The sequence below is a fragment of the Puntigrus tetrazona genome, chromosome 4, assembly GCF_018831695.1.
Source record: "Puntigrus tetrazona isolate hp1 chromosome 4, ASM1883169v1, whole genome shotgun sequence".
NCBI lineage: Eukaryota > Metazoa > Chordata > Actinopteri > Cypriniformes > Cyprinidae > Puntigrus > Puntigrus tetrazona.
In genome coordinates this window covers 24,424,214-24,438,903 of record NC_056702.1, presented here as the reverse complement: position 1 = coordinate 24,438,903, position 14,690 = coordinate 24,424,214, and the positions used below count along the sequence as shown (strand labels likewise).

Sequence of the window (14,690 nt, the reverse complement as noted above, 5' to 3'; positions counted from 1 at the left end):
GTGGTAAAGGTAGAATTTCATCAACACACACAGACAGCATCACACAGAAAAACCAGAGAGATTAGGTTAATAGACTCAAATCTAGAGACAGTCAGAGCTGATCTAATATTCAGTTTCCACAGTTTCAAAGCAGCAACTGAGAAAGTGCTGTCGTCCTTAAGTTTTAGTCTAGATCTGGGAATTAGTAAAAGTTACTGATCAGAGGACTTTAAGCATCTAGCAGAAGTGTGGCATTTCAGGCAAGCCCTCTTGATGACGAAAATTGTGAAATGCGGACGTTGCGCGGACCTGCTGGACTTCCTCTCACAACAGGATATATACGCAGCAAGTCAAAGTAACAACTTCACATGCAATTTTTGAGCCGGGGACAAGACGTTGCAGTCGGGATGCAAACACTGGTCCTTGGCCTTGATGGGTGGTACCATCATTGTATTCCTCATTTCTCAGTCCTCTGCATGCGTTTGAACTTGACTTGGCTGATTTTGTACGTGACTTTGGCCTTGGGGCAGGGCTAAAGCAGGAGTCGTATAGAGAGGAGTGTAGTGGCCTCTCCAAGACCTCTCCATGATGAAAAGGCTTACTCTATGGCTGAAAGACACATGGCTTGTCCTACCATTTCTTCACTGATGACACACAGTTCTATCTCTCTTTTCAACCAGATGGTCTGACAGTCGATGCACGGATCTCTGGCTGCCGAGCTGACATCTCAGCACCAATAAAAACACATCCTCTACAGCTCAACCTGGCCAAGACTGAGCTTCTTCCCTTCCCTGCCACTCCAACTCTACAGCATAACCTCACCATCCAGCTAGGTCCTTCTACAACTATCACATCAACTTGGGTCAAAAATCTTGCCGTAATCTTTGATGGTCAGCTGACATTCAAAGACCACATTGTGAAGATGGCTTGATCTCGCAGGTTTGCATTACACAATGTCAGAAAGATCAGGCCTTTTTTAACAGAGCATGCTGCACCACTTCTTGTCCAGGCCCTTGACATTTCGAGGCTGGACTATAGCAAATTACTTGGCATTTTAATCATCAAAATCCACAACTAACAAGCAATTAGACTTCAGAGCTTTTCTGCAAGGGGTAGAAATGGTAGAACCCGGTTCCAGACGCCCTCTCTGGGAGTGTTAGGGAGGAAGACCCAGGTTCCACAGCCTTTATCTGTTCTGTCTAAAAGAATGGAGAAGGTGTAACATTGTGGGTATCTGCAGCTTGGCACAATGAGTTTCTAATGTTCACCTTACCCATTACTTCAAGCTGTAGGTACACCTGTCTAAGTTAAAATGCCAACATTTGCCAGACGCCCGCAGTTTGCGTATGTCAAACCACTGAGCGAGCATTAAAAGAACACAAAGACTGAGATCATGTGTGTGTTTATATGCATGAATTGGTGCAGTAGATAGCTGGCAGGAGAGCTTTGAGGGGAGCGGGATGGGAATCGGACTCGGGTCACTGAGCATGGGGATTATCTTTCTTTTTATTTATAAAGCACTTTCACACAACTGCCAGTTGATCCAAAGTGCCGTACAATACAGCTAAAGTAAACACAAGAACCACAGAGCGTCTGAACACAAAATATAAATGTCCACAAAGTCTACAAAAATGTGGGCATATCAAGTCAGTGTCAACAAGGAGATCTGGTCTGAGTACTTAACCACGCGATGTGAGTGTCTTAACCTTGTTTCCTTGTTTTTTGATGGCTCTTTGGGACTTCAGACATTGTCACAATTGCATTTTTGCCAGCAATCGTTTATTTGTTTTTGTGTACACTGCATTGCCATTCATAGACTTGATTTACATTCGATGAATTTGAATTCATAGTCCGTTCATAACAACAGTTTTTTTATGCAGATTTCTGTGCAGACTATTATGTAAATGCTGAAAGTTTCAGTCCGTAACTTTTTTTGTTAACAATTGCCCAAAATCAATATTGGAGAAAATGCATAACCAGCCAGTGTTTAAATCTACTGCCTTTATCTCGATTATCTTATAATAATGTTTTGTAATTTGAGTGGTGCAGGTAGGTTTTCGTGGGAAATGTGAGCATGGCACCACGTCATTACATCACGTCTGTAAACGTAAAGATTGAGTCCCGGCTCTTATTCACCTGAGGATCCTGCAGGAGGCGCTTCTTTTAATTGTCTATTCTCATAGCAGCTGGAATAATTAAATGTCAAAAAATCTTTTGATTGTTCAGAAAGGATTATATGAAACAAATGAAATTAAACTATTTTCCAGTTTGAAGGGAGCATAGTTTGCTTTTTGGGTTGACATTGAATGATATGACAATCAGAGATTAGACTGTACATATATTGAAATCTACACACTAATACTATCACACAATGATGATGTTGTTGACAGTTATAATAATCCAAATGTTTTCTCAAAAGCCTGGATCTTTTGGGTTCATTAATAGTTTTGTCAAAAATATAGCTTTTCAACACATATTATAAATTCACAATGAAATTATATCAGCTGCGCTTTCTCTCTCCCCTTCCTCTACGAACTGCATTTGCACTAAACTTTGAATGTTCAGGTCTGGCCCCATCCCTGGTGTGCCATGAGATTTCTTTTGAGAATGAGTTTTCCAATGTCTGGACCAGCTCTGAATCGGCTGGGATGGGAATCAGCACCTCCAAGTCTGAGACCATGGTTCTCAGTTGGAAAAGAGGTGACTTCAGGTTGGTGGGGAGCTCCTGCCTGGGGTGGAGGAGTTTAAGTATCTTGGGGTCTTGTTCACGAGTGAGAGAAGGATGGAACAAGAGAGGAAAGAAAGGGACAAGAGATCCACAGATGAATCGGGACAGCTTCTGCAGTAACACGGTTGATGTACCAATCTTTTGTGGTGAAGAAGGAGCTGAGCTGTAAGGCAAAGCTCTCAATTTACCAGTCAATCTTTGTTCCTACTCTTACCTATGGTCATGAGCTTTAGGCTGAAATGAGCTGGGTCACTCTGGAGAAGCTTGGGAAAATCTATTTCTGGGTGCCTGCCAGCAGAGTTGTTCCGAGCATGTCCCATTGGGATGAGGCCCCGGGGAAGACCCAGGACACGCTGGAGGGACTGTGTCTCTCAGCTGGCCTCGTTCCCTCAGAACAGCTGGAGGAAGTGTCTGGGGAGAGAGAAGTCTGGGCGCCCCTGTTTAGACTGCCGCCCTTATGACCTGGCCCTGGAGAAGTGAATGGTCTCGTTCACACAGCAACTATATGTTGTTATGGTAATTCTGAAATTGATGAGCAAAATCTGGCTTCTAAGTATTTCTGTATAATTTCTGTCTTACACGACTGTATTCTTAAACAGCAGCATCTGCCTTCAAAAGCATTGACCGCATTTACTGTTTCATCAACTCTAAGGTGCAAATAGGCTAATTTGCCTATATTATATATGAAAATTATTATGTGAAGTGCCTTTCATATTCTTACTGATATTTAGTGCCACAGTTTAGCAGGGAGTGGCGTTTTGGTTGACATTGACTTGTTGGATGGAATTCATTCCATTCATCTTTATTCACATGTGTTTTATGTGGTATTTCACGTTTAATTACACTAGTAAGGGAGTGAGTCAGAGTGAGAGCGAAGGGACTAATAATTTGTCACATTTCAATATCCATGGCATCAATTCAAGACAGTAAAATAAACATCAACAGAAGCTAAATGTGTCTGAGCTTGTATCTCTGAAGAAGACGAGCAGTTTATTTATTTGAAGTTTATCAAAGCAGCAAGATTAGATGAGTTCAGCTCCAACCCTAATAATCTAGGACCCTAGATGATCTTGTTCAGGTGTGTTTGATTAGGGTTGAAGCATAATAAGGAAGTTCAACCAACTCTGAGTAGTGTGTGCACCGTGACTTTAAGAAACCATACTCAGTGTGGACACGTTACTTTAAGAAAGTAGAGTTACTAACTGACTTACCTCACTTTAGCTGTTTTTCCAAAACTTGACTGCTTTCTCAAGAAAGCAAGACCCAGAGTTTCCCTCCTTTCTGAGACAGGACCCTGATGCAGCACCCTAGCAACCACCCAGGATCTCCTAGCAACACTTCAGCTGACAATAAGAACATCTCTCTATTCTGACCCAACCATTCAAACTACTCGAGTTTCTCTTGATTGATAAACAATTCATCACTTTCTTACAAATGTAAACTAAAAACACCAACTTAAACAAAGCCACAAACTTCATTACTGTTATGTCACATTTATAAAGTTTTACCGATGGAAACATTTTACAATTTTAAAAAACAAACCTTTCTTCAGCTGAAACAAAGATGCTGGAGTTTGACGCAGACTTGTGACGTCACTCTGCCCCACCGAAATAAAAGTCCTGAAACGCATGTCTAGAAAGTAATCCAGAAGAAGCTTCACAAAGACATCGATATCAGATTTTTTTTTTCTCAAAAAGCTTCTAGCTTATATCTAAATGTAATTAAGTGTGATCGCAATTGTAACAACAACAGATCATTTGTGAGATTCTCAGTCATGAACAAAAGTCAGGTATCTTGATCGTCATATTACAGTTTATTCATTTAAGTGCTTTTTATGACTGTACAGTATTACATTGATGGTGGGCTTAAAATAATTGATTTTGGCTTCAAGTAAAGCTTAAAATAGTCAACAAGACGTTAACAAGACGTTTAGATGTCTAAAAACAGTTTTCCTACAGTGTAAAACAGTGTTTTACATTTTGGCCCTCTCAGCCATGTTTGGTATAAAATGTTTCTTTCAATCAATTGCTAGTCAAATGTGTCACATTCATGTTATAGAAATCACGTCTTTCTGCAACAACGACCACAAAGGGATGTCCATAACACAAAGACAATGCAAGTAAAACCTCCATATTCAGGCAGTGATTCTGCTCAAATTCCCTATAAACTCTTAAATGACTCTTGTTTGAGATAATTCACTACATTCTTTGGACATCCCAGTTGTGGTGTCTGATACACCTCTGCCTATTGGAAGCTCACAGGAAACTTTAAATCTGAGCTCAAGCTGAGCTTTGGGTTCGAGTCTTGAGGACAGCAAGCCAATTTTGTTTACCATTACCCTCAGGACTGAACGAGCAGGCAAACTTGTGGGAAGAAGATCCAAAAGGTTCGGGAGGAGACTGATCATTCAGTCCTGTCAGTCATCATGAACCACAGAAAGCTACTTTTAAATCTTAAATGATGGAATATTTGTGTACCGTTGTAGGTTTTTTAGTCAAATAGTCAAAACAATTGTGAAGAGTAACACACAAGTTAAAAGTTTGTCTTTTTTAATTTAATTCTCTGTAGAGATAAAGGACAATTTACACACACAAGAAGTCTATGAGCAAAGACATCACACAAAGCTCACAGCAGCTTATCAAAGGTACTTGAAATACATTTCTTGAGATATGAAGTCAATAAAATCCCTCACTTCTCAACCAACCAGGAGGCTGCCTTGAGAGTCGCCCTCATCATGCCATCCTGTAACATATTCTTTTCATGAACAGTTCACTGCAGACAGACAGGTAAGCATCCATGTCAAAGTCTCACGCTACCAAGTGGGCCCTAGGGCTGTTACACAAGACATGTTTTTCCCTATTGATCACACTTATTCACCCTATAGGTGAAATCATACTGACTGTACATATTTACAGCTAATATATTAGTGTGGGATTAGCATTACCCAAGGTCACCGTGATCTTAACTGACATTGTACAAAATTATATATTACTGGTAATACTTCATTGCACCTCTTCACGTAAAACTAGTCCTGTCGGAATAAGACTTAAAGAGTACAATCGGGTGCATTCATAGGGCGACTATGTGTGCCATTTTTCCCAGACACGTCCTTGCCAGCATCTGTATTCTGATTCAAAGTACATTTTGAAAACATAAGGAACCAATGTCATACACCGATCTGTGAATTACAAAGCCAAAACCTAGATATTTTAGGCTATATAGGACTCCTGGCTAGGATGTGTCTGCGCCAGGGAAAAATGACTTATGGTGACCCTAATGAATGTGCTAATGCAATGTTTTAATTGGACTCAGAACTGAATTGTCTTTCTTCTGAGGGAATGTGCAGATAACTGTTAAAATTGCCAATTTGCTCAGTGTGACAGGAATGAGTTTTCCAGTGTCGTTTCAGGTCTGTGTGATACGTGAAGCTGGTGTCACACTGAGGACACTTGTAAGGCTTCTCTCCAGTGTGAATTCTCATGTGAATCTTAAGATTTCCTTTAGCCGTGAAGCTCTTTCCACACTGAGGACAGGTGAAGGGTTTCTCTCCGGAGTGAGTTCTCATGTGATTCTCAAAGTTTCCTTTGTGTGAGAAACTCTTCCCACACTGCTGACATATAAAACAGTTCTCTCCCGAGTGACTCTTCATGTGAAGATCAAGGTGTCCTTTACACCTGAAACTCTTTTCACACAGATCACAAACAAACGGCTTCTCTCCCGTGTGAATTGTCATGTGATCATTGAGGTACTTCTTCTGTTTAAAACTCTTTCCACACTGAGAGCAGATGAACGTTTTCTCTCCGCTGTGAATTCCTGTGTGAAATGTAAGATTTTCCTTTCTTTTGTAGCTCTTCCCACACAGTTCACAAGTGTAAGGTCTCTCTCCAGTGTGAGCACTCATATGATATTTAAGATTTTCTTTTCTTGTGTAGCTCTTCCCACACAGTTTGCAGGTATAAGGCTTCTCTCCAGTGTGAGTTGACACATGGGAATTAAGATGCCGTTTCTGTTTAAAACTTTTTCCACACTGAGAGCATTTGAATGGCTTCTTTGCATTGTGAACATTTCTCATGTGAACATTAACACTTAGTTTTTTTGGGAAACTCTTTCCACACAGCTTGCAGGTGTAAGGCTTCTCATCAGTGTGAACTCTCATCTGGAATTCAACATATCTAGTTTCTATTTTTTGAGTCGGAGAATAAGAAAAAGATTTTTCCCCAGACATGACATCCTGACATTTGTCATAATGATTTTTCTTTTGAATTGCATTCAATTCTTGATTCTCCTCTTTCAGCGTCATCAGGTCTAGGGTGAAAAGAAACAAAAACAAGTTAACACTAGTTTAACAGCACCGAGAAATGAAAGCTTTTAAAAAGTAAAACTTTAATTTAACTAGAAATTTAACCACTAGACTCTACAACACAAATTCCGAAAACATTGAGACGTTCTTGTAAATTTTAATAAAATGAAAACTAAAAGACTTTCAATCACATGATCCAATATTTTATTTACATCCATCCAGCCGCTTATCTGCATCCCAGGGCCTTCTCCCAGTGGGACATGCCCGGAACACCTCCATTGGGAGGCCACTGGGAGGCATCCATCCTTCTCTCACTCGTGAACAAGACCTCAAGATACTGAAACTCCTCCACTTGAGGCAGGAATTCTCCACCAACCTGAACGGGGCAAGCCACCCTTGTCTGACTGAGAACCATGGCCTCAGATTTGGAGGTGCTGATTCTCATCCCAGCCACTTCACACCCGGCGGCAAACCGCCCCAGTGATTGCTGTAGGTCCTGGCCAGATGCAGCAAACAGGACAACATAATTCATAGAAATTCTGTCCATAAAAATAATGAACAGGAGCGATAATAAAGGGCAGCCCTGCCAGAGTCATGCACCGGGACCAAGTCTACAGGCAATGTGGAAGGTCTTCGCCCAAATCCACACAGCACATGTTGACTGGTTGGGCAAACTCCCAGGAACCCCCCAGTACCCTAAAAAGGGTATAGAGCTGGTCCAGTGTTCCACGTCCAGGTCAAAAGCCCCATTGTTCTTCCTGAAGCTGAGGTTCAATTATCGGATAAATTCTCCTCTCCAGTACCCTGACATAGAGTTTTCCAGGGAGTCTGAGGAGTGTGATCCCCCTATAGTTGGAGCACACCCTCCAGTCCCTCTTCTTAAACAGAGGATCCACCACCCCGGTCTGCCAGTCCAGAGGCACTGTCCCCCACATCCACGTGATGCTACAGAGGCGTGTCAGAAAAGAGAGCCTGAAAACATCCAGGGACCTAAGGTACTCCAGGCGGATCTTGTCCACCCACGGTGCTTTGCCACAGAGAAGCTTCTTAACTACTTTGGTGACCTCAGCCAGGGTGATGGTCGAGTCCTCCTGGGTCCCCGGCCTCTGCTTCCTCAGTGGAAAACACGTTGGTGGGATTGAGGAGATCCTCAAAGTATTCCTTCCACCCCCCGACAATGTCCCCAGTCGAGGTTAGCAGGTTCCCACCAGCACTGTATACAGTGTTGGCAGGGCACTGCTTCCCCTTTCTGAGGCATCGGACAGATTGCCAGAACTGTCCAATAGTCCTGTTCCATGGCCTCACCGGACTCCTCCAACCAGGCCCGATAGGGCTCCTTCTATAGCTTGAGGGTATCCCTTACTTCTGGTGTCACCACCTGGTTCGGGGGTTGCCACCATGACATGCACCGGAGACTTCACAGCCACAGTCACGCCCCTCCAGTGTCACTAGCATCATCCACGTGAGCATTGAAGTCCCCAATCGGAGGAGTTTCCAGCACCCCTCCCAGGGAACCCAAGAAGGCCGGGTACTCTACACTGCCATTCGCCCGTGAGGTACAAATGACAGTGAGAGTCCTCCCCCCAACCTGAAGGCGCAGGAAGGCGACCCTCTCGTTCACTGGGGTAAACACATGGCGGCTAATCTGGGGGGGCTAGCTCCAGAATCTCTGTTGTGTCCTGAGGGTGAAGACTCATTTAAAATAGACAGTTTCAAAGCTGCACATTAACTACTGTCACACATAAACTTTTTTCTTCACTTCTCCATGAAGGGTGCCATAGCGGCAAGTGACTTCCCGTAGAATGCTTCAACTTCAGTTTCACTCAAATGTCCTAATATGGATTGCAAATTGCCAAAACTTTATGTGTGAATGTTTTCGGTGTTGAACCAGATGAATAACTGACAGGCTTTTGCTGCAGTTCTATAGATGTTTTTTGATACAAGGTTAAAATTTAACATTATTATATTATATATATACACACTAATAAACACTACATTTATTATTAATCTTTGTTAATGTTAGTTAAAATAAATATAGTTGTTCATTGTCTGCTCATTTTAGTTCCTGGTGCATTCATTTTAACAAACAAACTTTTAATAATGCATTAGTAAATGCTTAAATTAACATTAACTAAGATTAATTAATGCTGTAGTATTGTTCATTCTTAATGTTTACAAATGTTGACTAATAACTCTTATTGTAAATTGTTACATATGGAATTATTTTATAAAAAAAGTAGACATTTGAGAATGAAACCAACCTGTTTGTTCTTTAATATCTTCATGTTTAGCTTCTTCAATCTTCACGTCTTCACTCTCATGTTTGATAAACGTCTTCTCTGTGTGTTCCTCGGTATCTTCACACTTGACAGAAAATGCTTTTTCAATCTTCACATCTTCTCTCTCCTCTTTAATAAAGGCCATCTTTCTGACAGTGACGCATGGACCTCGGTCTCTTCAGCAGGTCTCTATCTGTGTGATTGAGATGACAATCATCACTTCATATCTATGCGTTTCTAATTTTACATTTATCATGCACTGGGCCAAATTATAGATAGGGTGGTGAGTGGACTCTGATTGGCCAGTAGTGTTAATATTACTGACCAATGACAGCCCGGTATGAGGGAGAGAGTCGAAGATGATTGGTTGCCCACACATAAGAATTATCCAATAGCATAATTTAAAATTATTTGCAAACAAAGGAAGGAAAATAAAACTTTTTGCAGTTCTGAAATATATAAATACAGGTCTATTAGCTTTATGAGCAAAAATGAATGCTATTTTACAGGTACTAAGGAAAAATCGAATGTGATGGCGGCAGCAGGTTGTTGTCCTTCATCAAGCTCGCTTCAGCTTCTACTCTCTCACCTTTATTTAGGTTAAACATATAACTGAATATTGTTAAAAGCATAAAGCGTCTATATATTGTGTCTGAAACACGTCGTGCTGCTTGACTTTCCACAACACCTGTGTATGGTACAGCTCTGCTCAACGGTAACTGCTCACCTTTACTGCTCTGGACGAAGCATTTTCTGCCTCTACAGTAAGACTGCCTTTCCAACATATTAGAAAACGGTAGACTCAAGGTAAGACTTATAGATCAAGGACGTAAGAGTCTTATCCATGTGAATTATTTGACAAACTGCAAAGACACAGTTGTGATAATACTCATATTGTGATGAACAGTATTCTGAATGTATTAGGATTTTTGTCTTAACACCAATAAACAACATTTTTGTGTATAAGTAATTTATCAGAGCATTTAATTGAACTGAATCTCGAGTGGTTATTAAAAAGTTGTGTCACCCTATCTTCAGTGTGTTTATGATGAACCTGAATGAGACGCTTCTGTTCTGTTATTCGTGTATGGGTGCGTTTTACTTAAAAAAAGATGCTATTCGATGTTTTAAAACACTGCGTTACAACATGCAATTCATTCCAAGTTCTCTATAAGACTGTCTGAGGAGTTAGTATCGATTTAAACACTTTAAAGGATTGAAAACACAAACCTTTCTGCAGCTGAAACAGACGCAAGAACGCGTCGCCGCCTTATGACGTCATGTCGCCGCGCCAAAATAAAAGTCCCGCTCACCCGAAACAGAAACTCACACAGAGAAAACATTTATAAGATATGCTTTATCTTAATACTGCAACTACAGAACCTTTGTGATGTTCTCAATCACGAAGAAACCCTGATCTTGATCTTCATATTACATTAAAACGGAAAACAATTAATTTAATGATTTAGGTTGAATATTAAGTTTGTGGTTGAAGATAGATCTATTGTTTAATTGAATTAAATGACAGACTATATATACATTTAATTCCAATGGTCAACAGAAGGGCAATAACTGAAATGACAGCACACTCAGCAGTTCCTCCTCCTTATCTGAAGAGTGTTCAGTACGTACAAGAAGCAGAAACACTAACTCTCTCTTTTTAGCTCTTGTTCTTGACTCTCACAAGCTGCTTTTCTTTAACAGTTTTGTAGTCAGCATACATCAATAAAGCAGTTAAATGATTTTTGATTGAGTGTTTCAGTACTACTCAATACTGGTCAGTCGTGACTTGTATTTAAAGTAACGGACCAGTGAATGAAAGCAATAGTATTATGTGGAATATCTGATAAACTGGTAGCACTTTAGTTTACAGTGTGTGTACTTCCACTACAAATTAAGTATAGTAATGTGTCTTATTAGTTACTGTATGTAAGTGACCATTATTACACACACTTTTAGGCAGGGGTCGTAGAATTAGGGGACACTCCATACTGATATCACATTATAGTCCTGCCCGTCCTGCTGCGTTCACTTAGTCATTTACACTATCTGACAAGTTAAGTGCTGGTCGTCTGGTCAGAGGAGAACTGGCCCCAACTGAGTCTGGTTTCTCCCAAGGTTTTTTCCTGTAATGGATGGGGTTTGGTTCCTTGCTGCTGTCTCCTAGTGTCGCTGTTTGCTTAGTTGAGGACACTTCATTTCTAGCGATTATCATCAATTTGATTACAGAGACCGTCTCTGCAGTTAATTTTAAACAATTACAAAAATGAGTGTTTAATCTTGTCACTGTACATTACTATCACACAGTTCTCTTATTTGATACTGTGCAGTGCTTTGATACAATCTGTATAGTTGTAAGACTTTTCTTATCAAAATTTTTATCAAATTTGATGCCTGCTACAGGTCTCAAAAATTTGGCAACAAGGGGCTGAAAAAGCAAGAAAGTTTGAAAAGATTCAGCTGGGAGAATATCTAGCAGCTAATTAAATTAATTTACATTTGGTCTGTAACGTGATTAGTTATAAATGGGATGTCTTAGAGAAGAAGCATCTCTCCGAAATAGGTTCTTTAGTCTGTGAAATAGTGTGTAAAAATACTTTAAAAACAATGTTCTTCAAGAAATCTCTGTGTAAGGGACAAGGCTGAAGATCTTTGTTGGATGCTCGTGGTCTTCAGGTCTCAGACGACACTCATCACATGATTCAGACATTACTGGATGTCCAGGAATACTTCCAGAAACCTCTGTCTGTAAACACAGTCCTCAGAGTCATCTGCAAAAGACAACTAAAGCTCTATCATGATAAAAGGAAGCTAAATGTGAACACGGTTCAGAAGCTTGTTGTGTCCTGAGGGTCAAGACTCAAAGTGGGAAAGTCTTCTATGGTCAGATGAGTCCCAATTTGACGGTCTTGTTAGAAATCACACACACTGTGTTCTTCGGCTAAAGAGGAGAGATCTTCAGTGTGTTTCAGTTGAGTTCAGAAGCAGTATCTCTGATGGTATGGAGGTGTATAAGTGTATACGTGCAAGCAGCTTCATGTTCTGGAAGAAGACACTATGAATGCTGAGAGGTATATAAAGGTTTTAGAGCAACATATGCTCCCCTCCGGACGCGTCTATTTCAGGAAGGTCTTGTGTATTTTAGGAAGACAATACTAAACCACACACAGCAGATATTACTACAGCATGACTTCACAGAAGAAGAGTCCAGAACTGAGCTGATCTGCTGCAGTCCAGAACTTTCATATAGAGAACATTTGGCCCATCTTTAGACAAATAAAAATATGTCAAAGACGACCACAAACTCTTCAGCAGCTGGAAACCTATATGAGTCAAGAGAAGGACCAAATTCTAACACCAGAACTTCAGGAACTGATAACCTTGAAGCCCAGAGGTCTTTGAAGCGGCTGCGCTCCAGGACCCCAGTGCTGCACCACGGTAAACATCCACGTCCACAACTATACTGAGCCCTAAAAAGTGGCATCAAATTTGAAGTTTAATTTCTGTACATTCTCTGTTTTAATTTCAATATTTTTTGTTATCTATGTTCCATTGTGAATAAAAGTTGGGCTTGCAAGTTTAGAAATCTGAATTTTATTAGTTTTATAGAGAATGTCACTGTGATCTTTCCTGACATAGCTGTAATAATTACTAAGATGGCACATTCAGATGGGAATAAAATCACTGAGCTCTAGTAATACTTTATTGCACCTCTCCATGTAAAACTAGTCCTGTCTAAATAGGACTCAACACATGAGGTTTGATACGAATGTGTTCATTGATCTGATCTCAACTCAATCATCTTTCTTCAGAGGAAATGTTCAGGTGATTGTTGTAACACTATCTTCCTCCGTGTGGCATGAAGTTGGGAAACTCTCTCCAGAATGAGTCTGCATATGACGCTTGAGGTTTGTGTGATGCGTGAAGCTGGTGTCACACTGAGGACACTTGTAAGGCTTCTCTCCAGTGTGAACTCTCATGTGAGTCTTAAAGTTTCCTTTAGCCGTGAAGCTCTTTCCACACTGAGGACAGGTGAAGGGCTTCTCTCCGGAGTGAGTTCTCATGTGATCCTCGAAGTGTCCTTTGTGTGAGAAACTCTTCCCACACTGCTGACATATAAAACAGTTCTCTCCCCGAGTGACTCTTCATGTGAAGATCAAGGTGTCCTTTACACCTGAAACTCTTTTCACACAGATCACAAACAAACGGCTTCTCTCCCGTGTGAATTGTCATGTGATCATTGAGGTACTTCTTCTGTTTAAAACTCTTTCCACACTGAGAGCAGATGAACGTTTTCTCTCCGCTGTGAATTCCTGTGTGAAATGTAAGATTTTCCTTTCTTTTGTAGCTCTTCCCACACAGTTCACAAGTGTAAGGTCTCTCTCCAGTGTGGAGTTTGGGTTTTCTAGTCGATGAGTAAGAACTAGATTCTTCTCCAGTCATGAAATCATTATGTTTGTCAAACTGATTTTTCTCTTCTATTACTTTGGATTCTTGTCTATCCTCTTTCAGCGTCATCAGGTCTGGAGTGAAAAGAAACATAAAACAAGACAACACCAGTTTAAAAGCACCAAGACGTGAAAGCTTTTAGACAGTAAAACGTCACATTTAACCACTAGATTATACATCCACTAAACAAATAAAGCACCTCTTAAAATAAATCAAACATAAATCAGGATCAGGCAGTTTATTTAATTTCAATAATTTGATATAAACCTTGACGTAAACTACGCCAAAGATTTATGGGAGCAAGCAAATATTTGTGTTAATCTGTAGCTGGGGAGTTAACTATTAGCTTTGTCAACTATATGTTCAAGTTACATTTGGGCATTTACCAGAGTCTACCAAAAAATCACTAATTAAGACAACAGAACCAATCAAAACCAAAAAAAAGAGCAATAATATGCAGTAATAGTGACTAACGTGAGTCTATTGCATAAGTATTAAAACCCTTATCTGACGTTACCCTATGGCAAATTAATCTGAATGGATATGATTTGGAAACGCTCACACATCTTAATAAAAAGTCTAAAAGCTAAAAAAAAAAAGCTGTAGAGCTCAGAAACAGCATCAATCTGGTGAAGATCTGGCCTTTTGGCCAAACTGAGCAATCGCTGGACTTGAGGTTGGAGTGGTGCCTAAGATAGCCGATGGTCGCTCTAGCTGAGCTCCATCATCATATGTAGAGATAGAGAAACATACACAAACATTTGCAAAGGAGCACCTAAAGTGCCCTCAGACTCTGAGAAACAATGTTCTGTGGACGGATCAACCTCGATTTCAAGCCTCTTGTTAGAAAGGAGACCTGCAGAGTTGTCTTCTTAAACGTTCCTCAGATCTCTACTAACAGGCACTCGACACATCAGTAGCAGGGTTACATGCTGACTTCTCCCAGCAATCGTCT

The 14,690-nt window shown here is 40.5% G+C and overlaps 1 protein-coding gene and 1 pseudogene across 1 annotated transcript; both read right to left on the bottom strand.

The window, feature by feature from the left end:
- Positions 1-5,077: 5,077 nt before the first annotated feature.
- LOC122343053 (gastrula zinc finger protein XlCGF8.2DB-like) lies at positions 5,078-11,396 on the bottom strand. Its single transcript, XM_043237359.1, has 3 exons — positions 10,517-11,396; positions 9,269-9,479; positions 5,078-7,012 (listed from the first exon to the last, which is right to left on the bottom strand). The coding sequence occupies exons 2-3, from the start codon at positions 9,429-9,431 to the stop codon at positions 6,006-6,008; spliced, it is 1,170 nt and encodes a 389-aa protein (XP_043093294.1). The 5' UTR covers positions 9,432-9,479; positions 10,517-11,396; the 3' UTR covers positions 5,078-6,005.
- A 1,580-nt stretch (positions 11,397-12,976) lies between these two features.
- Positions 12,977-14,690, bottom strand: part of LOC122343097 — a 2,688-nt pseudogene continuing 974 nt past the window's right edge.

Excerpts from the sequence above, each read along its gene's own strand:
- LOC122343053 (XM_043237359.1), bottom strand. The coding sequence starts at position 9,431 with ATGGCCTTTATTAAAGAGGAGAGAGAAGATGTGAAGATTGAAAAAGCA. Across the intron at positions 7,013-9,268 it reads AGATATTAAAGAACAAACAG|ACCTGATGACGCTGAAAGAG; the intron begins GTTGGTTTCATT and ends TTTTCACCCTAG.